The sequence below is a fragment of the Gobius niger genome (genome assembly GCF_951799975.1).
Source record: "Gobius niger genome assembly, chromosome: 1".
Taxonomy (NCBI): domain Eukaryota; kingdom Metazoa; phylum Chordata; class Actinopteri; order Gobiiformes; family Gobiidae; genus Gobius; species Gobius niger.
In genome coordinates, this window is record NC_136852.1 from 10,249,854 (window position 1) to 10,274,778 (window position 24,925).

Sequence of the window (24,925 nt, forward strand, 5' to 3'; positions counted from 1 at the left end):
CGCTACAGCCATTTTGAGAGAGCAATTTTATACAAGGCAGTTATTTTAATTTACTGCATTTACAGACCAACAGAAGGCTTCGTCGTCATTGTAGTGTGCTATAGACTGGTGCTATGTGATTGAAAAAAGCATAATACCCCCTATTTAAGCAAAGTATTCATGTTTTCTCTAAGACAAAGCTATAGTTCCCCAGAAAAGAGCGCCGTGTTACCTTTTTGATCTGAACCGACTTAACAAATGCCTCCAAAAGTGTACTTACCTAAGTTTGGTGTTCAGCTCTGGTGTTTGCCACGGTAGGATATACCCTCCTCTGATATGAAGATTGATATGGTGGATTGGTGTTGGCATGTTGACCCACTGTGCACGCACGCCCACGTCTCTGGTCTGAGCGGAAAAAAGCGATGACACATGCTACTCATTCACTGGACACCATTTTTATTTACACCTTATTGTGGCGCTCGACGGGGACATTATAGCAGCTCTAAGCCGCGGTTTGCTGGGCCACTGCAAACTGCTCTTTGTTGTCCCGTGTCGAGCGTAATAGTGCTGTCTAACAGATGTGAGTCCTGTGGCTGGGAGAGACGCGGAGACGGCTTGTTTGTTTGTGTCATCGGGCTGCCTCCTGTACCGGTGCTTTACAGTTCGTTTAATGGTGTTGTCAAAGATGTTCCTTGTTGCTGTCACCAAGCTTTCTGTTGTTCACAGCCGGCATTATAACTTACTGCAAGATTCATAGTCACTGGACAGCAGCTCTATTTGTTCATGCATCACTAGATTTAAGACATTTAAAGGAATAGGCCACCGTTTTTACATACTGAGATATGCTCTTACCTCACTTTAGCCGAGTTAATATATCCCCGTCTGGTCTTTGTCCGTGCGCTCTGTCACGCAAACGGAGCACATACGCAGCCTCTCCCACATGTCATATAGCTCCAAAAAAGCTATATTTATATGTATAAGTATATTTACACAGAAATGTAACATGTCGATTTTATAAGCAAATAAAAAGGGGGACTATATTGTGAGGCGTAATGATACGAGGAGCAAAACGTCCGCGCAGTAACTCCTAAAGACTTCCCCCGCTCATTCCCGTCAATAACCTTTAGGAGTTACTGCGCGGACGCTGTGCTCCTCGTATCATTACGCCTCACAATATAGTTCCCCTTTTTATCTGCTTATAAAATCGACACGTTACATTTCTGTGTAAATATACTTCGCATGAAAACACTTCACGTAACTTTATTTAAATAGGGAACACGTGGAAGAGCTTGGTAGCTTCTATCGTGAGCTTTTTTGGAGCTATGTGACATATGGGAAAGGCTGCGTATGTGCTACGTTTGCCTGGCAGAGCGCACGGACAAAGACCAGACGGGTATATATTAACTCGGCTAAAGTGAGGTAAGAGCATATCTCAGTATGTAAAAACGGTGGCCTATTCCTTTAATAACATCTATGGGCCTAAAGTGCTGATATTATAAAAGTATTTATATGAGATATGTTTTATTGGACATGTATTAGACTTCAATAATATGGTGCAAAAGTTGTGACACTTTATACTTGACTCTGTATTTGCTTTTGGTCATTATGCTTTTAACTGAAGCACTTTGAAGTGTATGACGGGCTCTACAAATAAACATATCTTGCCTTTGCTGATGGGTTTTTTAAGCATGTTGCATTATTGTGTTACTGTTCTATTCATTTGCCGTTATTAGCGACTGTCGAGTTATAATAGACAAGTAAATGCCCTAAAAGCTTGTTTTTTGTTAAAGGTGCTTTAATGGCATTATTGAAATCAGGAGAGTCACGGTCAGGAAAAGCTTTTAGTGTTGTTTATCTTAGAACTAAATTAACATTTAGTTTGTACACTTCATTATTTCAGGCGTTTATCCGGAGTACGTGCACCTTAATGTGACTCATCAGCCTTTAAGAAAACGGATGCTGTGCCCTTTGTGAACTAAAGTATTTCATAAACAGGTTTTTAACCATTTATGATGCATTTACCCACAAGTAGACTGATGCTACTAAATATCTAATATTCTCGACACCATCAATGCAATGAAGACATAATGGTATGGGTGACCCAGTAGTGCAATGGCTGGTGCTCTAGTGCAGGTCTCGGGTTTGATCCTGGTCCAGGTGAGGCCCTTCTGTGTGACATTTGCATGTTCTGCCGGTGTCTGTCTAGGTTTCCCTGGGGTCCCTTTGGGCAAATGAAATCTGAAATCTCAGAGGGACTTAACTACTTAGCTTAACTACTTAACCCATACTTGTAATGAGACACACATAAAAAAAGATCAGTCGTTTTTTTGTGGCATCCTCCTGTCCCTCTCATTTCTGTGTATGTGATTTGTTTTAGAAATGGGACTATTATTTATTTGTTTATTTGGTCGGGACAGTGCATGTTAAGGAACTGACATGGGACTCTTGGGCTGAAATCCTTCCATTGTCCCACACTCGCACTCTCAACCACACATGTTTTTAGTGGTAGGGGGAGCACCCAGAGGAAACCTACACAGAGAGGCCCCACCCAAAGACTGAACCGCTCTTTTTACATTTTACATTATGGGATTTCTCTCTTTCGTCAGGGGTTACCACTGTAAACCAACCAGACAGTGATTAATACACCAGCCGGATGTACATTTAGTTTTATGAAGTCACTCACCGTGTAGTAGTCGTACCAGCGGTCCCGAGGAACATAGCCATACACTGATGTGGCCCCCTGTTGATTACAAAATCAGTCAAGCACACCAATAACTACAGGTACAGGTAGGGATGCACCGATACCACTTTTTCTAAAACCGATACGAGTACTTGGATTTAACTACTCGCCGATACCGAATACCAATACGAGTACAAGGCTTTTTGTTCAACATTCTTACTTTTTTTCACAGCAGATTGGTTTGTAATTAGTAAATTTACTCATTTGCTACACATTTAAGAGCAGTTATACTAGAATTGTGCTGAAGCCATTTATTTATTTATTTAAATTTTCATTCAATATAATTTTTTATTTTTATTGCACTGTCCATTATAGACAGAAAAGCCCATGTCCAAAAGCTCCCCAATGCCTTTATTAATTTATGTATTTTTATTTAACGATAGTATTAAGATGGTTACTTAAATGGTCTCTTTTCGTCTTTACTTCAGCTCCGTGTGGATTTTCTCGTGTGTTTTGTAGCAACTTAGCGAGTAGCTACAGCGTTTTCACTGTTCTGCTGCAGCTCATCCTGTATGTCTTTACGTTGGATTTTCAGAGGACTTTTTAGTCGCTGGGTTAGTTTTTCAGATGAATAAACCCCTGGGCATAAAACGGCGTCAGAATGGCCAAAACCGCTAGATGCGAGTTAGCAACGTTAGCCTGTATGTTGTAAACACTGCAGACGCTGCAGCACTAACAACATTAAGCTCTGTTTAAATCCAGCACAGACTCAGATTTAGAGAGTGCAGTCTGTAATAAAGTCCGCTCTATGTGGATTATTGTATTTCCACTAAAGAATTCTCCAGTTTGTTGCTATCTTCTCTCCTCAGCTGAGAGGTGCGCCTTGTAGGTGCGCTGGCCGCACGTCAAATGGTATCGGTTTCCGGTATCGGGACCTCGTGAATGAGTAAGAGTATGAGTCCCTCATGTGGTATCGGCCCGATAGCCGATACCAGTATCGGTATCGGTGCATCCCTAGGTACAGGTGCTCATAAGTGCCGTAATGCAAACCTTGTCTAGGGCTGGCGATATGAGCAGAGCCGGACCCCATAAGAACTGATTGTGAATGCCCCATGTGTCTCTATCAGTGACAAACCTGGAAACACAATCATAGAGTCAGGCTTTAAAAACAACAAATTCAAACCTAAAAAGAAACATTTTTAGTGTTGTCAAAAGGGCTTATTTTCTATTTACATATGCTTACTCATATCAGTTTTTGTGAGTCACATGACAAAAACACAAACCACTGCCATGGGTTATGTTGCCAATGCACACAATGTCAAAAAAGGAACTTTAGCTACCTTTCTCACTCTTTACTGTCCAAGAGACACAACATTAACATACTGACTAATCATAAAAGATAAAAACAGCCATATAAAATGCTAATTAATAGCAGCTGTGATTTCCTTACAGGTTAAACATAATGCACTATAAAAAGTCTCGACGAAACTGAAAGAACGTATGTAAATGTTGGAAACGTTTCGTGAGTGTGGATGCGGTGCTGACCAAAAGGTAATTTTATTGTGAAGTTTGAGACCCCACCCCAAGTCCATGAAAGGAAGCACATTCGTAAGTAGGGCTGAACGATTAATCGCATTTGCGATTTTATTGCGATATTACACAACGCGATTTCGAAATCGCACAGACACGCGATTTTGGCCCATGCAGCTGAGGCCGCTGCCCATAGAAGTGAGTGTAGTAGCGAGAGACGCCACAGACGTCCGGCTCCGGTCTCCACCGCGTGCTTTTGTTTACTTCTCCGTCTACTTAAGGTGCGCGTAGATCGTGGATATACTGTGAAAATATCAGCGTGTATAATGCAGCCACCGCGAAGGACTATTCCTGATGCAGCTGATGGCCGCGGTCCCTAAAAGTGAATGTAGCGGCGAGAGACGCCACCGACGTCCGCTCTGTGCTCCACCGCGTGCTCCACCGCGTGCTCCACCGCGTGCTCCACCGCGTGCTCCACCGCGTGCTCCACCGCGTGCTCCACCGCGTGCTCCACCGCGTGCTCCACCGCGTGCTTTTGTTTACTTCTCCGTCTACTTAAGGTGCGCGGTAGATCGTGGATGTACTGTGAAAATATCAGCGTGCAAAAAGCAGCCACCGCTCAGGACTATTGCTGTTTCCTCGTTAGCATTGCGTTAGCTGCAGCGCTACACGGTCTCATGCACTGATCACAGAAACTTTCCTCCGGAGTCACACATCTCTGCCTCCACACAGATGAAGCTGAGCCTGAGCTGCTTGTTCAGAGTCCTTTGGCTCACTTTTCAAGGCTTATGTTTGGGAATGTTTTGGATAAAGATAAGAACTTGTCTCACAACCACTGACTAAAACACAAGAGCAAATAGCAAGAAATTATTTAGGCTATTTACAAAAAAAAAAATCAATAAGCGCTTATTGGAAATGATGTAGGCTAAATGACTATCTTCATGTGATTATAAAGGACTTAAGAGTGAGTAATACTTTATTAAATCAGTAGTAAATATTTAATTGTATTGCAACAAAAAGTTATTAGCGGAAAATCGCAATAAAATCGAAATCGCAATATTGATTGAAAAAAATCTCCATATTATTTTTTGGCAAAATCGTTCAGCCCTATTCGTAAGATTGTACCACATGTTGCTCTATTGTTAAAACTAAGACAACTGTTGTCTCTGTCTGTCTGAATAAGTCTGCTCTGACCAAACAGCAAATTGTTCGAAAGTCTGCTGCTAGAGTTTGAACAGGTGCCTCTCGAAGGTCTCATTTCACTCCAGTCTTATCGGATCTCCCTTGGCTCCTTGTAAAATTCAGGATTGATTTTAAAATTTTAGCGCTGACTTTCAGAGCCTTAAATATATTGTGGGTCAGGCACCACAATATATTTTGGACCTTTGAGCCGGTACTCCCCTGGTCGCACTCTTAGATCCGACTCTTTTAGAAAGGGCCTGAAGACATGTTTATTTAAGAAAGATTTTGGTTGACAGGTTAATACATATACATATATTTTATGTTGTTTATATTGTTTATATTTACCTATTCTATTGTACAGCACTTTGTGATTTCATCTGTGAAAAGTGCTTTAGAAATAAACTTACTACTACATTTCAGTTGGAGCTATAAGTTGTTACAATATATCGATTTTCCGATATATCATGATATTTTGCGGCACGATGCAATACTTTTTATTCCGATATCAATCCTTTTGATGACATCATGCATATTAATGAGGCAGCAGTGCTCCACTGTTTTCACAGTCAATAGAGGCTAATAATGATCAAGAATTCAATCAGTTTTAAGCACTTAAACTAAACACTGTCAAACAAATAAATTACTTCTAATGTTATTTATTTATTTTTTATATTTATATTTGTATTTATAAAGAACCCTCCTGGAACCGCCACCTTAACGTGGTGGAGGGTTTGAGCGCCTGAATGATCCTGAAGCTCTGTTGTCGGGGGCTTGGTGCCCCTGGTAGGGTCTCCCATGGCAAACAGGTCCTAGGTGACGGGTCAGACAAAGAGCGGTTCAGAAGCCCCTCATGAGAGACCAACAGGCCCGCTTTGAACCATGAGGCCGTCCTTCTGTGGACCCACCACCTGCAGGAGGAGCCATAGGGGCGTGGTGCAATGTGATATGGGCAGCTCCAACTGCTGCCCCCACGACCCGGCAACGGAAAAGTGGAAGAAAATGGATGGATGGATGGATGGATGGATGGATATTTATAAAGAAGATTCATTTGGGATTGATTTATTCCTTTTGAAAGAGGACTGTGGTTTCTTGTTTATTTAAATGTATCTGACAGATTTATAGATTTATCTTCAGTGTGCAAGTTAGGGATCATTTGTAGACACAGAAATGCAAGTGATGAATTAATATACCCTTAGTTGGAGCCTGCTAAAAATGACAAGGAATGCTTTGTAAATGTTCTAAAAAGAATGATTGATTTGTCTTGCTTTTAATTGACTTTTTGTTTACCTTTAGTCAGCAAAAATATAATGACAAAACAAAAAAAGGATTGAGTGGAGAAAATGGCCAGTGCTATAAACGGCAGTAAAGCGGAGTCTCCTGTGTCCTCTGCCTAACAGACTGTTCGAACACTCATTTAGAATTAAACGCTCTTACGCCCCTCGCCAAATATCTGCGCCACTCTCGCCCCTGCCAGTTGCTTAAACACCATCTGTAGCTTTCTAAAAGTCTCTCGACTAAATGAAGGCATGTATAAATGTTTCATGCGCCTTTTATTAGCTTCTCCCCGGTGTTAAAGCAGAGCAGGCAAACAAAGCTACCGTCGGTCAGGGGGGAAGATTATGTAAACGTAAATAAAGCATTTTGCTAAACATCTGTCGCTAATAAACGCAGCTTTGATGGTAAATTAGCCGAGCATTAAAACAGAGAGTGTTGCTAAAAATGGTGCACTCCGATGAAAGCCGCAGCCCCAAATTGGTTTTTAGTCCGGCTACCAGCTCGTGTGCAACCCCGCATCGTAATGAGAGGCAATGCGCTATGAAATGTGGTTATCTCGCCGGCCGATCAGGAAGAAGATCCACTCCGCTAATAACCAAATGATTTGATTACGGGAGGAATGCGTGTAATGCTTGAGCTGTGATGTTAGCAGAAGCTGATTTTGCTTACTCATGCAGCAGCGGCCGGACCACGGTGCTTCCCTTGGCGTGGGCCTCGTACATCAGCGTGTAGAGGTAAGGCAGGAGGGTGTAGCGGATGTTCATCACGTCTCTGGAGATGGTGGCGAAGGTGGAGTTCCAAGCCACGGGGTCTTGTCTCTGTGGACGAAAAACACAAACCACATTAAAGCTGTCCTACCTGGATTACTACGTTATCAAACCGTGAAAGTTGTAGGTGGTTGAAATTCCCCCTCACATCCCGATTGTTTGCTTGAGTTAATTAGAAGAACCTGAGCAGTGCACAGTCTTGTTTTCCTTTCACACGTTGTTTAAAATGTTTATCTTTGGTGCCAAATGAAGTTTACTCCACTACAAGAAACTAATTTGATTACCACTGCTTTAAAGTGGGACCAGTGTTAATTTTGACAACATATTTTATTTTAGTTTTAGTCTTAGTCTTTTGACTAAAATGTAATTTAATTTTAGTCAAGATTTAGTCCAAAAAAGCTTTTCAATTTTAGTCTAGTTTTAGTCGACTAAAATTGCATGTCAATTTAGTCGACTAAAATGAAGACTAATTTAGTCGACTTATATTTATAATATTCATTATAATCATATTTAATCGTGGTCCTCGACTTCATGGGGCTGCTTCCACGTGAACAAAGCTCAGACCTGTTCATTTGGCAGTGAATTTAAATAATATGAGGCTTTTTCAGACTGTCAATAGAAGTTTGGATGATTTTAGTCTTTCCTTTTCGTTTTTATTTAGTCTTATTTTAGTCGACTAAAATATCTGGACATTTTAGTCATAGCTTTAGTCTCATGAGAAAGTTTTAATTTAGTTTTAGTCCTATTTTAGTCGTCAAAAAAAAACACTTTGACTAAAATTAAGACTAAATATTTTAGTCGACGAAATTAACACTGAGCGGGACTTAGTAACTTGTTTACCTTAATAAATCATTTTCTTAGTCCCTCTGGGGATAATACAAGAGTTAATTTGTGTTGTGTTATTAAAGGGACTATAGGGAGTTTAAAAATGTTAAAATTAAGTATTTTCCTCCCCCTACATGTTCCAGCCATGTCCTAATGTCCCGAACCCAGACCTGTTCACCACAACTGCTTGTAAAATCCTGCACTGTCACTCAAAAAGGTGTCACTTCGGGTCCGAAGTGCCGTCATGCACAGGCTTAAAGGTGCAGTTACACAAATGGCCTGAGGTGGCAGTAGTGAGTATGAAATGGCCAACTTGCATCCAGCCCCTTTAACTTTCATCTCCCCCTGGTGTCTCTGGTCAGAAAACTATGATTGCAACTTCCTTGCACCGGGTCAGAGTCACCAATACACACCAATGGAATCACGAGGAAGAAGCTAACAGGCTAAGGGGCAAAGCTAACTGCGGGCTAGCGCCACCTAAACTGTATTTACAGCCAAGTTTGAATGAAAAAAAATATCTTAATTGTGTAATTAGATGTACAATATCCCGCTCTCCCTTTGTCTTTTCTGTCAGTGTAGTATTTACTCTCACTGACAATAAATGAGTAAAAAAACGCAACATGCTACGACGCCTGCAGTGTCGCTTATGGCCTCTAGGGGCATGAGTTACTTAATACTGCTTTAAAGGAATAGGCCACCATTTTTACATACTGAGATATGTTCTTACCTAACCATAGCCGAGTTAATATACACCCGTCTGGTCTTTGTACGTGCGCTCTGTCACGCAAACGGAGCACATACGCAGCCTCTCCCACATGTCATATAGCTCCAAAAAAGCTCACGATAGAAGCTACCAAGCTCTTCCACGTGTTCCCTATTTAAATAAAGTTACGTGAAGTGTTTTCATGCGAAGTATATTTACACAGAAATGTAACATGTCGATTTTATAAGCAAATAAAAAGGGGTACTATATTGTTAGGCGTAATGATACAGGAGCACGACGTCCGCGCAGTAACTCCTAAAAACTTCCCCCGCTCACTTCCGTCAATAGAAGCTGCGTGACTTGTAGAGAGCCTTTTACAACAAGCAGAAAATGTATTTTCGGAAAGTGCTCTCGCATTCCTACCTCATGGTCGAGGTCCTGAGTCCTATGTCGTCGTCCGGGGTGAGTTGGAAATCTGTGAAACACACAGACTACACTATATACTTTCTGCTTGTTATCACAGCCCGGCACGATGCACGTAAAAGGCATTGTTCACAAGTTATCAACGCTTCTTCAACTGTTCTCTGCTCGCTCTCTACAAGTCACGCAGCTTCTATTGACGGAAGTGAGCGGGGGAAGTCTTTAGGAGTTACTGCGCGGACGTTTTGCTCCTCGTATCATTACGCTTCACAATATAGTACCTCTTTATATCTGCTTATAAAATCGACATGCTACATTTCTGTGTAAATATACTTCGCATGAAAACACTTCACGTAACTTTATTTAAATAGGGAACACGTGGAAGAGCTTGGTAGCTTCTATCGTGAGCTTTTTTGGAGCTATATGACATGTGGGAGAGGCTGCGCATGTGCTCCGTTTGCGTGACAGAGCGCACGGACAAAGACCAGACGGGGATATATTAACTCGGCTAAGGTTACGTAAGAACATATCTCAGTATGTAAAAACGGTGGCCTATTCCTTTAAGACCAAGGTCAACATCTACAGAAACCTTTATTTCATGTATGTTTGCAGTTGATCCAATACACAAAGAGTTCATACAGCTACAGTAGTGCTAATCCTCCCCAGTTGATCCTTTCTATGTAATTGATTCACAACATTGACATAACTTCACACACTTTATCATCACAGAATGAGGTCTTAAACTTTGCTCACACACCCACACACTTCTGCTCTATACAAAATCCAAAACACTACATTAATACAGAGATATTCACAAATGGGTTCAACTTTGGTTACTTTCGAGTCAAAACTGAAGCCTGGAGGTGAAAACCATAAGCTCAGATACAGAATAAATAAACAAAAGTCCTTAATGATAATAACAGTTATTTGAAATATTTTTGAATATAAGCCCTGTTTTAATAAAGAATCAGATTTTATACGACACAATGTTTGTTCACTTCTTAGAGAAGAATCATGACGACAATAGTGGATTTTTATTATGCACACCTATCCTATCTATATGGCTTCAGCATTTAGGATGAAATTGCCTTTTTTTTCCCAAGTAAGAGCCTCCATTTTAATGAACACACATTTAAAGGCCACTCTGAATGCATCACACCACAGCTGACAACAAGTACTTCATGTCTGAACAGGCAGATTCACTGAAACAAGATATACTTCTCAAGCGCCTTGGCCACGGTTCATTTCCCTCAGTCACAAGTACACGCGTTATGTAGAATCCAGCCAAGTGTGGATTTATTACTGTTCGTCCTATCTGCGCAAATGTTATTTACACTCAAGCTGTAGTGTCGGCTGTCTTGACATTATGTTCTCTGTTTATTTGGATTGCACAACTTGCTGGAAATTACTTGCAAAATGCTACGAGGCATAAAGGACGTGTGACAGGAACACTATTGCTAGTTAGTAGGCTGGGGTACAACAAATGGTCCTTTGGCAAAAGTGCTCTGATAAATTACCCACAAGCCCTTCTGCATTAGAATGTACAGTGTGTTCAGAGGGTTTTCATTCCGCCTTCAATTACTTTCATTTGATTACATTTCTAGTTTTAGTCAGCCAATACCGTGCAATATGATACACATAGAAACATGATCTAATAATGTGAGAATCTGCTTTCTTTGGGGCTATCGTTATATTATATTGTGTTTTGTTTTCTGTTTCATGCAGCATTATGTTCAAATATCCCTTCCCACACTTTCCTTTTGGCTAATTTTTGTCATGCGAGTGACAGGGCGATTCGACCAATCACAGTGAACTTCCTGAAGCCATTTGCTTGGCTTTTGTCACTCTTGAAAGCAAGATTGTAATAAAGTTATATATTGTCCACAACTAATTGTAATGACAAATCTGCACTGACATCACATTCAAAATAGTTTAAGAGTAAAAGGGAAAAGAAAAACTGAAATTCCATAGTGACACAGTACAGACACAAACAGCATACAAGGGGGTGTGGCCGAGTCCAGGGGGGAGAAAACCGTACAATTTTCCCACTTTTTAGCCGTTTTCTGGTGGACTATAAACATATTTATCACACCAATAAAGTCAAGGCAAAATCGTGTCCATGTGAATGTTTTTTCACAGCATATTCTTCAGAAAAAAACTAAAAAACAGCACTTGTTGCTAATGTTAGCCTATGTAGCATGAAGCTAATGTTAGCTTCCTGTTTAGCATTGCCCGATTTTTAAGTATTTACTTGCTGTTGAACCATTTTGCTCCCCTCCATGTCTCTGTATCTTTATCTAGAATAAAAATCTATTCATAATTCAGCATTTGCTAAAGTAATGAGTGAGTTCAGTTTTTTGTCTATGTTTTCCACTGACTGCTTCGATAATCTATATATTACCAATGTACGCAGACTCTGGAGGCAAGGTGGGTGAGAGATGGGATTCGAACCCCCAACTTTCCAAACATGAAACAATCCGGCTCTACCATCTACGCAACTGTCGCCAATTCCAACAACTGCAGACCCATTCACTGCCCAGGATACAGAAAGGCACACAAAGCCTGAGTGTGGAGTTTGTTTCTAAATGAATACCACTTCTTTTAACTTTTCAGACTCAGCATCAGACTCAACATAACAGGAATTAATCGAGGGGCATGGACACTTCCTCAAGCCACAATAAATTACCCTCTTGTCATTCTGTCACAAACTGTAGCGCACTGACATTTACCTTATTTTATTCATCAACAAGAACGCCCTCTCCTTAAGGAACACGGGAGCAGCAGAAAGAGGACACAGCGTTCTGTCATTTAGAAGATGTAGGCCAATATAAATGCGTTAGCCCATTTACCAGAGGCGCGCCGGGGATAATAATAAGGCCGGCTAAGTGCGCGGCATAGACACTTAGCTCAAGCATGTCATTGCCATATGCGCCTTGTCATGATACAGGGGGGTTCAGTCTGACGAGCCTTTGTTTAAATGGGTGTGAATAATGTGCTATACTGAATAGATAATAGAAAAGAGAGGCCATGCACGAATCCATGCATTAGTCCTGTCTATGGGTAAGACACATGAAATCCAAACAAGGAACTACTCGAGCAAGATTCGACAGTAAAACAAATCAAGAAAATAATACAAACTAGACAAAATTATGTCCACAAACTGCTTCTCTAGAATATAATAATTGATATAACAATACATTAAAATCTCATGAAGCATTGCATTTTTGTTTTCATGTTTTTGATGATTGACTTCACTTGCCCATCATATGCATTTCTTCACAGTAAATATGTTGCAGTTCATTAAGAGGGGGGTTCATTAAGAGTCCTAATTTGCAGCTTCACACCCTGATGTTAGTTTGTGTCGTGTTTGAGGGCATGACAGTGAAATCTTTTAAAAGCTTGTACAAGAACACAGATGGTTCACGCAGGTCCTGCAATTTTTCATTAGCAGGTGGGAAAAGGTGTTAACTCCTATTAACAGTTGAAGCCTGGCAACACATTTAACTTATCAGCAGGTACAGGGTTAATTTGATATTTTGAAATGAGTGTGAACTGTCAAAATAATGTGCTGTACCAATCATAAATTGTGACTGCAATTATCTACCAATTATACATGAACATTGGGCCTAAAACACACCAAATACACAGTATATGTAAGTCAGCATTTGGAAACGCTTTTTGATGTTTTTCTTCTGTTTCAAGACTATTTACATTGCAGAGTCTCACTGAAGGCACTCATTTATGAATGAACACATACGGAATTATGTTTGAAACAAGAAAGTTTAGCCGCCTTTTGCTGCTTTGACTACTGCTTTGCACACTTTTGACATTTTCTCATTGAGCTTCATAATGTGAAGTCAAAACCAAAATGGTTTTGACATAACATTGTTCATTCATTGTTTAATGTCTTCAATGAGAATTGTACAATGTAAATCGTGTTGAAAATAAAGAAAAGCCGATGCAAAAGCAAATGAACTACTGTTTTTTCTTTTTTCATCGTTTTGGATATGTGTTACTGTACTGGACAGATTATGAATGTTTTGTCGGATCGCGTGCGGCCCCGCCCCTCCCCGCAAGACCCAGGCGGAACTGATTTCTAATCAATTTGCGCACACCCGGAGTTAGTAAAGGGACGGACACTTTCTCTCCACTGTGGAGCACTGAGGCAAACAAGACGCTACGATGGTGTGAGGCAACCAACAAACTCAAACTATAAACTCTCAAAGCTGTGCCGAACCGAGTACCTACAAACAAAGCGCTGGACAAACGGCCGGTAAGCCCATCAGCTGTACTGTGCATGAACTCTTGGGTGTGTGTGCGCTACCTGGTGCTGCCTGTTTTGCTACGAACGGGGCGTTCACAAGCGCTCGGAAATAATGCATACGCTTCTACATAATATTAATTTATTGCATCGTCTTGAATGTAATTACACACATGGTGGTTTGAGCGAAATGTGCAACCAGTGAATGATGATTTGGGTTTAAGATACAAAAGTAAAGTAGTAGCATTAGCAAATTCATGTGTGTAAATATTAGTATCATTGTTTTTTTATTAAACATTTAAGCTATAATCAATTGAAGATAAATTCTAAAACCAATTCATTCATAGATTAAAATCTGTATATTAAAATATAATTCCATGCTGCAAAAAGTATTTAAAAGATGTAAAACAGTATGTTGTAAAAAAGACTTACCTGGAATACTGCTGTATATGAGTATTGTACATATTACTTACACAGTGTTTCTTTTGTGTTTTATTTCCCAGGTGTTTCACCTGCTTTTAACAAAGAAAATCAAAATAAAGACAAAAAGAACTCAAGAAAAGTCTTATGATTTCGAGTGGAATCCAGTTCTATGTTCAGTGTGGGTACTCAGGCTCAGCACAGCAAACAAAGATAGCACTTGACAATGAAACTAAAGTTGTGTGAATTTAATTCAGAACAAGTTGCGTTATTTTTTTATGACACTGAAACAAGTCTGGTAATGACACTGTTATGTAAAGAGACACTGTCGGAGTTTGCTCAATGGCACTTTTCTGTTTTTGCAAATGAACTGTTGAAATATTTAGTATCACTAGCATGAAAGGTCTTCTGTCATGATCTTATAATGAGTAGTCCGACAGCAATACTTTGAGTGGTGACAGAAGTAGTCGAAAAAGTAGTAATTTTGTTGTGACACAATAATTTTAATGTTTTTAAATAGGTCAGGGTATTAGCCCAAACCACCAAGATATGGAAAGAAGAGCTCACTAAATCGAGCCAAACCCCGTGGAGACTTGCCTCTTGTTTGGGTTATAACAACAGACACATAATCACATACCATTCTTCACCAACTAAGAGGACATTGTTGATGCAAGCTACAATCTAAGAACATTGCGCTGATTTACATGCATAATCAAATTAGCTTGTAAATCAGTGTAATGCTTCTAATAGCTGACAGAATTGACTAAATAATTATGGTGCTGTTCTAAATTAAAATCAGTGACAGCAGAGCATGCCCAACCTTGTTCTATTTATCATCACACACACTCGGTGAACTCCTCACAGTGGGGGCCGAGTTTTGTGGAAAAGGATGGCATTTATATCAGAGCAAAAGGGCTTGTGATGATATACCAATACAAAAACACACCGATACAACTACAATGACCAATGCTGCTGCTTCTACAATCATTACAAGTTTGCATTTATCAAACTTTACAACAACACAAAGATGACCTTAGTAAATTCACGGGGAAAAAAAAGTTTAAAAACCCAAAGTACATCAACCCAGACAGCATTGATCTCCTCTGGATCTCAAAGAGGCAGACCTAGGGGTTCACTCCCCTGATTCTAGCTGTGTGAAGCTTGTGCTTGTTTGCACAGGTAAGACCATACACAAGAGTCACTGGGATACTCTGGACAAGGATCGTGAAAAAGTAGTAGTAGTAGTAGAGGTAGGAGTAGTAGGAGTTGTAGTGATGGCAGATTGAGAGGAGAGAAAGGGGTAGAGTAGAGTTTAGATTCTAGGCCTGAGCCCGAACCCTAACCCAATCCAAAATTCATCATCAATCATCAATCATCATCATCTCTAATAAAAATGTAAGCAATAGGCTTAGTCTATTGGATACTGAATGTCATTATACATACACACATATTATATCACGTAGTTCAGCCTTTTTCCCGCACACCGAAACCATCGCTATATGCTATTTCTTTCAGGACAGTGTTTAACTCACAGTGGCTCAATAGGCGGTTTGGTTCCTGTTAGTGCGTAAAAAAGTAGGCTATAGTAAATGCAGCACGATGTATATGAACTATGAAGGAGGAGGAATGAGAAGGAAGACTGCATAGAGGATGGTAAGGTTTCTTTCAGGCTCGGGCCTGCAATCCTAGTTTATTGGTCGGGCTCGGGTCGGGCCTGATTTTTGGGCCCGATCTAAACTCTAGTAGAGAGTGATCCATGAATCTATCTCATGGATCAGACGAATTTATAGAGCGCATTTATAAGGGGAAAAGGCCCTCTGATTGTAGACAGATTGCGATGGGTGCATACACACAGCGGTGGCGGTGGGAGGAGGAGGAATGAGGTTATCCGGCAGTGGCAGCCACTCTCATCCGTCCGCGCCACTCCGCTTGCGCTTCTGCTTCATTTATCTGTCTCTAATTCACTCTCCCGCCACATCTTGTATAGCTCGGCATTTTTCTGGGTTGCTTGGGGGGATATTTATTTTGCAAATTCTACCATCTCATCAGGTGAAGATCAATATAGGGACTCATAACATTGATAACAAGAGTAACAGAGGAGCACTATGAGAGCTCTAATCTCCAATGATTTGTGATTAGTATTAAGATGTATCTCTTAACCGTTTCATAATGTTCCCTCATTTTTTTTGTTTACTTCATGCGTGACTGAGTAATCTTGCAAATTCATTTTATGGCACCGAAACAGATCTAGTAATGAAAAACACTGACATTTACAAGCATACATGGAGATTTTTCAATAGCACTTATCTGTTTTTGCAAAAGTACTCTTCAAATTGTAAATAAATCAAGTTCAGGAAGTTGTTCATTCTGTTTATAATAACCACAAGTGCTTAAGCAATCAGTTTTCAGACATCCTCTTTCAGTCATTATCCTCTGATTCCTTCAATGATTTGAATATGTTATAACTTTGTTCGAGTTTGACGGTGAACTGCAGAGTACAATGCTGCTGTGGTGAAATTATCTGGAGGTCAAAGACACAGCGACAGGGCTTATAGAATGACTGTGCAGTCTCTCTTTCCTGTCTCCGCCCTTGGGTACCCTCTGGTCCAATATGTACTGCTAATACCTAGGTGTCAAACGCCTTGCTGAACAGGACATAGGGTGCTTGAATTAACTGTCTGCGTACATGCGCGTTTACATGTCCCAGCGGTGCAAAAAAGGGAAACCCACTTTATGGACCCGGGATGGAGCTAAAATAATCTGGATAAAAAATGTAATCGGCATTTGGGAACGTGCCCCCGGGACAGTTAACTGGAAGGACAGAGCTTTTTTGGCTTTTGCACACCTGGGACGCTGTACTAGGGAAGTGGGATTTCAGATGGGGCTGTCATGGGGGCAACATCACGTGAACTGAGCCGTCAAAACTGTCAGGTATGAAAAACCACACCGGTCTGATTAAGGCCCTTTTCAAGCATAGATAAATAAGCAGCACTAGTACTTTGACCAAAACATCCACTTTTCTATAAGACACGCTCCCAACTGGCCACACCCTGGCTTTTTAATGCACAACACAATATAGGGCACACGTCATAATCAAAACTAATGTTGTGAATGTCCACACAGTTGCAGTGGAGATGGTAATGACAATAAGGTAGTAACAAGATAAAATATGTAAGAGAAAAATTGAATTTCAACATTATAATAATTTTAATAATGATAAAAATATTGAATGTATTAATTGCATATATTGATATAAATTATAATAAACATATGGTTAACCAATAATAACCATAATAATACAAATAATAATAATTCAACGAAGTGAATAATAACAAAGGTTGAAGACTGGTCATCTCAGTTATATCAGTTATGATTGGTATTTGCTAACATCAGGTGTAAGCTTACTAAAACTTACCACTGACTTTTGACACCATTATACTTTACCATATCAATGTTTACAACTTTCTCATAATTCTGCTTACTGCAGTCTAATAGTATGCAGGATGCTGTGTTGATGTTTTTCTTCACAACATAATGCCTTACAGAAGTACTACTTCATACAGATGTAGTCATGCTGCTTGAACTATAGGTGTATAACACAAACATTGTTCAGTTTGTGACAATACATGTTTGCTGTTTTGCTCTTCCAATGTCAAATGCTGCAAATTGTAAGGTCTATACTGATTGTATTGTTGAAAATGTAATTGTATTTGGAAAATGTAACTCATAAACAGGTTCACGCTTGTGGTTGTGTGTGCCTGGTATGAAAATGGTATACTTGAACTTTGCATATTTCATGGTAGCTTTATCAATGTAATGTGAATTGTTAGATATTGTTATTATTTGAGTTCCCAACGGGAATACAAACGTGAAATGCACGCGTGCTGAGAGTATTGAATATAGCAGGGGTGTCGAACTCATTTGAGTCGTGGGCTGAAATCCAGCTTCCTTGGCGGGTCACGGGCAACATGAAAATACTAAAACATGCTTCCAATAAATAAAAAAATAATAAGCTGTGATTTTAATATAAAAGCCCGACAGTAACTGTAATAAATATTAATATCTGCTTACACTTGTATTGCACCTGCAAGTTTCTCAAAGTACACTGTAGTCATTATACTGCAGTCATTATTCATTCACTCCACACTCTGTGGTGGTAAGCTGCTATTATAGCCACAGCCACCCTGGGGCAGACTGACCATTTACCATGTGGCTGTGCTGTGTGGTTTATATCCTGATCTATTACTATGTCAGTGCCCTCTGCTGGCCACATGTGGAATTGTTTTTTTATTTATTTAAGTTGCCCCCTAGTGGCTAGAGTGAGCATACTGGTTATTTCCTTAAAAAATCACAACTCCGCACAGGAATGGGCTAGAGACTTACTTTTTGTTTTAACATACTCAGAAATTTCTGCTCTACAAGGATTAAATCATCTCGCGGGCCGGATTTGACCCGTGGGCCAACAGCTTGAAATGTCTGGAACATAGAGTTAGGCGCACATAAGCTTTCTTGTTTCAGCCTACTCCTTTTGAGCTCCCATTACTGTGATTAATGATGTGGCTTCTGTAACTAAATGAATGTGAACAGCTCAAACTAAACTAAACTAAAGCACAAATAAGATCACAAAATCTCACAATTGCGTTAGTGACTTATGTGGAACCTATTGCAACAGTTAAAAAATGCCAAAAAAAACACAAATCTTGAAGTCAGAATGTACTCTTTACCCAAAAAATGACAAATTACTTGAAAATAAATACCGTTCCACAACACTTTTAGGCTGGATTTCATATTACTCTAACTTCACTGAAAACCCTGAAAATCTCTGAAAATTACAGCAAAGACAATCCCCCAATTTGTTTCCAGTAAATCTCTCCCTTACCTACTGGCTTTAGCTTTTTAGCCCGAGCCTGTCACTCTAAGCCAGTGTGCCTTTTTATTCTTTTCTTTTTTTCTCTCAATTTTCTCCATGTTTAAACACCCATTTGCAAGCCATTATTAAATGATTGGAATCACGGGGCGCATGTGTGCATGGAGTAGAGGTTAGAGGGTTTCTGCGGTGCCCAGATCACCTTGAGATTTCAATTATATCCCGCGCCGTGCTGTTAAAAAGCAGCGCACACTCATTTTACACACGTACAACGGTGTCCTGTCTCGTATTGCCGAGTCGGGGAGCAGAGAAATTTCGCCCGGTGGGATCGATCTCCGGACGGGCGTTATTGGATTTCTCAGATGTGTTCCAGCGCTCTTAAAGGTCACCGCTCGAATGAATGCCAGCGACACTACACCACCAAACAGGTCTATCTTTGTGTGCGAGTGTGTGCCCAAAGATTAGGGGCATGAAAAAAAGAGACACTTTCTTTTTCCAAGCCCACAGATGTAACAACATTAATGGAATAGGTTAAAGGAGCTAAACACATGTCCACCAATGCAATAGTAGGGTAGTCTGTGAAGATTTTAGTTTCAGACTGTTCCCGAAAGGTAAAGGTAATTTAAAAGATCTGAAAATGAATGCATGTTTGTGGCCTGCTTTCCAGTCATATTTGCCCATAATGTTCTTCTTCTAGTCTATATTGTATGTCTCTCTTCTGATGCATCCAAAACATCACCTTTTTCATTTACTCACCGGGTTGCCTTTGCCGTTGTGGTTGCGTGAATATGGATAGAAGGCACCGAGCTGCATCCAGCGCAGGCACAGTTCATACTCAGATGGATTGAAGAATCCGCATATGTCTGCCCCAGTCTGAAAGACACAGTATTAGCTCTATGTGTGAAGACGGAGGAGACGGGAGCAAACAGCAGCTCCAACAGCAGCGACAGCGGCCCATGGCAGAGAAGAGCCTGTAATGATATTCTGAATCACTGTATCACAAGCTGTCCTTTGATCAAAGGGCCTGGCAAACAAAATAACATCACACAGCCTGCTGTAATCTACTTAGAAAGGACAAGGTCACGCCAATAAGATTATAGCTCGTCAAACCCAAGATCAGTAGATGATACTTACATAAGGGATGCCAAACAGACTGAACTCCATCATACCTAAAGCAGGAGAAACAGACGTGAGCGTTGCTTTGTTTCCGACTGTATGTGCGTAAGTGAGACCAATCCTATTATCACCTCCTCAGAGGTGTGGAAAACTGCATACAGCCACATCATGCACAGACACTGATTGTTAAGTACCTATGATGGATTTATACAGCTGGTCCCAGCTGGCGAAGTTGTCTCCCAGCCAGTGTCCAGCCCATTTCCCACTGGAGGGGTAAGTGGACCTGGTGACCACAATGCCTCTTTTCTTGGTCACATCCTTAAGGGCACTGTAAACAAAGCACATGCAGTCGTTTATCTTAGATGTCACACGGATATCTATATTTCATTTAGCCTAACACAGCAAAACCTTTAACGACTGTACATTTTCTCAATGAAACTGTTGCTAAAGTCTGGGCTCTGAGCCCAGTGTCTCCTGGCCCTTCTGTGGCTAATTCTGCAATCTGGCAGTGATAAGAGGAGAATCTGACCACTCGGACCAATAAAAGTGAGATTATGATCACAGGCAGTCTTTATGTGGATGAAGGTAATATTCAACATTATGGAATGTTGGACATATGGGAGGAATGATTTTCTAAGTTGAAAAAGTAGTGTTTAATGCAAATGAGTGTGCAGGTCATTCTGTAAATAGCAACGTTCACACAACAGTCTGGCAGCCAGTAGGTGCAAAGGAAAACAGCAACACAATTTGCTGAAATTGAAAGCTCTATCTGTATTACAAGTAAAATCATATTTGCAAAAACAAGTATATATCCCTGAAATTTAGTTTATTGTGGATTACAATGTAAAAAGCTCAATCAACTTAGAAACTCCAGCCCACTGTTGATGATCTGTGACCAGTAAATATTGCACTGAATTATATTTGCAGGATTTTACAGTTAAACATGTATGCGTTATTAAACATACTTATAGGTGGGTTCGGTGTGGGACCAGCCGTAAAGGTTGTGCACGTCGTAGTGTCTGACTCTTTTTCCGTTGGGGAGGATCTGCTCACTGTTCATACATAACGTCTTGTGCTTCAGTCCCATGTGTTTGGACTCCAGAGCTTTAGAAGAAGCCAACAAAGTGATATATCAACAACTAATAAATAATTTAAAAATGCAAGAATAAAAATGTAAATAAATAGAAATAATGTTTTTTTTTTTCCTTACGTGGCATGTAGGGTGGAAACTCCAGGAGCTGGTCACCAAGACATGTGCCTCCAACAGTGCCATGGACAAAACTGGCGGGCTCATTCATGTCCTACACATAAACAGTTTTCAACATTACCAATATAAAATAGACACCCTTATTGTTTATACACCATATATCCTCAAATAACTTACAATCCAAATGCCATCAAACTTGACCTTTGCATAAAAATCTCTGATTTCTTTCAGCCACCACTGGTATGTGGACGTGCGGAAGAAGTCAGGGAATGCTGCATAGGATCTATACAGCTATATAAAAAATCATTAAAAAAGGCAATATGTTGTATGCCTAGATTCTTATTGATGCACTTTACCTCGACCTGAGTGTCCCAGTCCAAATTCTCGTTTACAGTTACGTTGGGGAAATCCGGCCATACCTTCATGAGCAAAAGATGTTTCAGTATCTCACCATAATCTATATTATCTGAGGGATTTAAAAGGAAAAACTTACTTTGCCCCATACAATCTCATCACTAATGTTTTGGGGCCATTTGATAAAGACGTCCTGCGCAACACCATTTGTGAATGCAGGATAGGGTTGAGTTTCATTGCCTGAAATGGCTGGATCCTTCAAATAGAGAAACATTGGAGATGTAAAGACAACAGAACGCAGGACTATCTCAGGTATTTAGTTCATATGTGTGTTAAAGAATTTAAAATACATGCAGCGAGAGGAACAGACTGTTTCCTAATATCATTGTCTCTTACCAGAATGAAGATGAAGCGCATGCCCTCTGCTCTCATTGTGTCGACTAATGCAGGCAGTCCTTGGAACTGTGAGTCCAAGACAAAGTCCAGCTGGCGTTCCATGTAGTCGATGTCGGCATACTGTACGTCCTGCAACACCGGACACAAAGGATAAGACATACAAAGAAACATTTATATCATTGTGTGGCAGGCTGGGGTCGTACTAAGTGGTGCAAGTCTCAGAAAACACACGCCATGTATGTTCCTGAGAGTGCTGGATTTGTCACCTGTCTGTTGTTTTGTCTCAGCTTTGTAGCATCTTTATGTACACATGAAAATATATATCTAAATAAGTAATAAGCAGTGTGTTCAATGTTGTTTTTCGAGACAGTTTTACTTTTCTTTTTCTTTCTCTTTTTTCTAGATCCCTTGGAAGTACCATGATTTCCAGATTATAAACCGCTACTTTTTTCACATGCTCTGAACGGCCTATACAACGATGCGGCTGATTTACACATTTAGATTATTATGCCCGAACCCAACCACAAATTCATATGGAGGAGTTGTCCCGTTGTTCAGCCCTTTTTCCTACTTAGACCACTACCGGACTGCGGCGCATTGAGGGCATAGACTGTATATATAATGGACAGCTCCTGCTCACTCCTCCCCGTTTACCACTATGACCACGTTCGAGGGGGAAATCATGGCTGATTTACAGACTCCTCCTCCCCAGCTCTGACGAAGCATGTTCCTAAAAAGGGCATAAAGGCGGGATCTTCACTGTAGACTCAGCCCTTGTGTGACGTGTAGCTCGCGCAGCTCCAATGCTAACAGTCCGGCTCTCATTAGTACGAGATTTCGAAAATGTTTCTTTCGAAAACCAGCCTGGTCTCCTTTATTGTGATTAACCCTGCGTTATTGCAAGAGGAATATCTAGCTGTAGAAAGTTTAAGAAAATTAGGGACCAGGCTCTAAAGCTGTTTTTCTAAAGTCCAATGCGTTCCAATGGGGGACTTATGGAGGTACTACAGCAAAGCAGAGCAGCCAGCGGCCATTGGTTGAGGGGGGTGTTGATGAGTGTATCGGTCACGTTTCTAAAGCATGGCCACGCCAGCGCTTTGATACCGGCTAATACTATCGCTTTATGCTCTTTCTCTCAGACCAGATTTAACTCACAGTGGGCTAAAAAAGTAGTTGGAAAATGCAGCACGATGTTTGTGGAATAATGAGCGAGGAGGAGATGAGAATAAAACAGCAAAGAGGACATTAAGCTCATGCATGACAGCACTTTGGACCCGAAGCAACAACTTTTTGAGTGACAGTGCAGGATTTTAGAGGCAGTTGTGGTGAATAGGTCTTCTACACATTAAGACATTGCTGGGACATGTAGGAGGAGGAAAATACTTAATTTGAATTGTTTTAAACTCTAAGTTGAATTGCCTTTGTAAAATTACCAATGGAAATGTTGATTCATAGACTAATAACTTTCTTAACTGGCCACGTCTTGGTATCACTGTTATTACATTCTCGCTACATATTTCTGTGAAGTGGTGGCAGGTTAACATGGGAGTATTGAATTTTAGTAAACACTTACATTAAGAAAATCTACTTACATAAGGTATTTGAGCTGCTTTCATGTCAGCGTACAGATCTTTGATCTCTGTGTCATTGGCGTAGCCGTATCGACAAAGCTGGAACCCGAGGGACCAATAGGCCGGCAAAACGGGCCGTCCAATCAGCTGTTAAGAGGAAAAGCAAACAAGGAAGTTAGTGCAGTTTGGCTGGGAGAAAAGTTCTTTGGCTGTGAAATGGGACGGCCTCCACAAAGTGTTTGATTCCCCTTTCCTTTTTTCCGCGTGTGTGTTTAGATTGGCTAAATGAGAGCGAGCAATGAAGCAAGGAACTCCCAGCTGCTGCAGTCCATCAACGGCAGCCCTTGGCCAGACACACACGCTCTGGCACTACAGCACACCCACATGGAGCAGAGAGTTACCTCAGAAAAAGTAGGCACAACACTTCAGGGGGGGCTTACCGCAGTGTACTCCTGCACCACCATCTCCGGAGTGGGGCCAAGGACCATGTAGAAGTCCAGGATGCCCCCGAGGGTGCGGTAGGTTATTGCGGGCGTGGGCAGGAAAGTCACGTCTAGACACACACACAAAGGAAATTAGAGACATTAGTCATTTAGGGTTTATGTTAAGTGGAACATAAAGTAGAGCGACTGATTCAAAGAGAGAAAGGAGAAATCGTTGCTATTATAAATCAGATTATGTTCACGCTAACACAACTTTTGTGTAACACTCAACCTTTTGCAGAGTGCAACCATTCTTTTATGGTTCACTGCAATTACAGCTTTGATTGCACAGCGTGGCAATAAACAGCCAATTTTTAATAAGTTACACAAAACAACAATGAAACGCTATTTCAAAAAGTTTCGGAACAAAACAAGTTAAAGTTTTGTGACGTTGCTAAACTTGTTCTACACTTCTCACAAAGTAGACTCGTGAATTCAACATTTTCCAATAATTTATTCTATTACAGCTGTATAATAGATCTACATGATGAACTAATGATACTATTTGGACTATAATATAAATTGTTCTTGAATTTCTATTCTCTCTCACAACCCCATAAAGCAGGGGTCCCCAACTGGTGGACCTGGGTCCAGATCCGGACCTCCAGAGGCTACCTAATTTCTAAGGTTGAATTAAAATATTGAAATAAGATGGCATGTCCGGACTCTGGACATAATATGACCTCAAGCTGATTTCGTTGGGGACCCCGCCATACAGTTTACCTTTACCTCTATTATTCATATATCTTTATTATTAGCATCATAACTACATTCATGTTACTACTGTATTATCATTTTTACTCACCTTATGATTTATTTATCATGATTTATTATTTCAATCAATCAATCTTATTATTTGTTTTTCATCCATATCTTACACCTACTCATAA

General features: G+C 40.5%; 1 protein-coding gene across 1 annotated transcript in view; it reads right to left on the minus strand.

The window, feature by feature from the left end:
* si (sucrase-isomaltase) overlaps positions 1–24,925 on the minus strand; it is a 138,626-nt gene that overhangs the window by 12,636 nt on the left and 101,065 nt on the right. Inside the window, exons 31-45 of the mRNA XM_079573199.1 lie at positions 23,994–24,106; positions 23,575–23,700; positions 21,983–22,111; positions 21,726–21,842; positions 21,589–21,651; positions 21,410–21,523; positions 21,236–21,326; positions 20,991–21,129; positions 20,220–20,353; positions 20,044–20,078; positions 19,666–19,782; positions 7,316–7,464; positions 3,710–3,794; positions 2,663–2,719; positions 260–384 (exon numbers count right to left, since the gene is read on the minus strand). Of these exons, the coding sequence (XP_079429325.1) occupies positions 260–384; positions 2,663–2,719; positions 3,710–3,794; positions 7,316–7,464; positions 19,666–19,782; positions 20,044–20,078; positions 20,220–20,353; positions 20,991–21,129; positions 21,236–21,326; positions 21,410–21,523; positions 21,589–21,651; positions 21,726–21,842; positions 21,983–22,111; positions 23,575–23,700; positions 23,994–24,106 (1,594 nt within the window). The remainder of the gene's footprint in view (positions 1–259; positions 385–2,662; positions 2,720–3,709; positions 3,795–7,315; positions 7,465–19,665; positions 19,783–20,043; positions 20,079–20,219; positions 20,354–20,990; positions 21,130–21,235; positions 21,327–21,409; positions 21,524–21,588; positions 21,652–21,725; positions 21,843–21,982; positions 22,112–23,574; positions 23,701–23,993; positions 24,107–24,925) is intronic.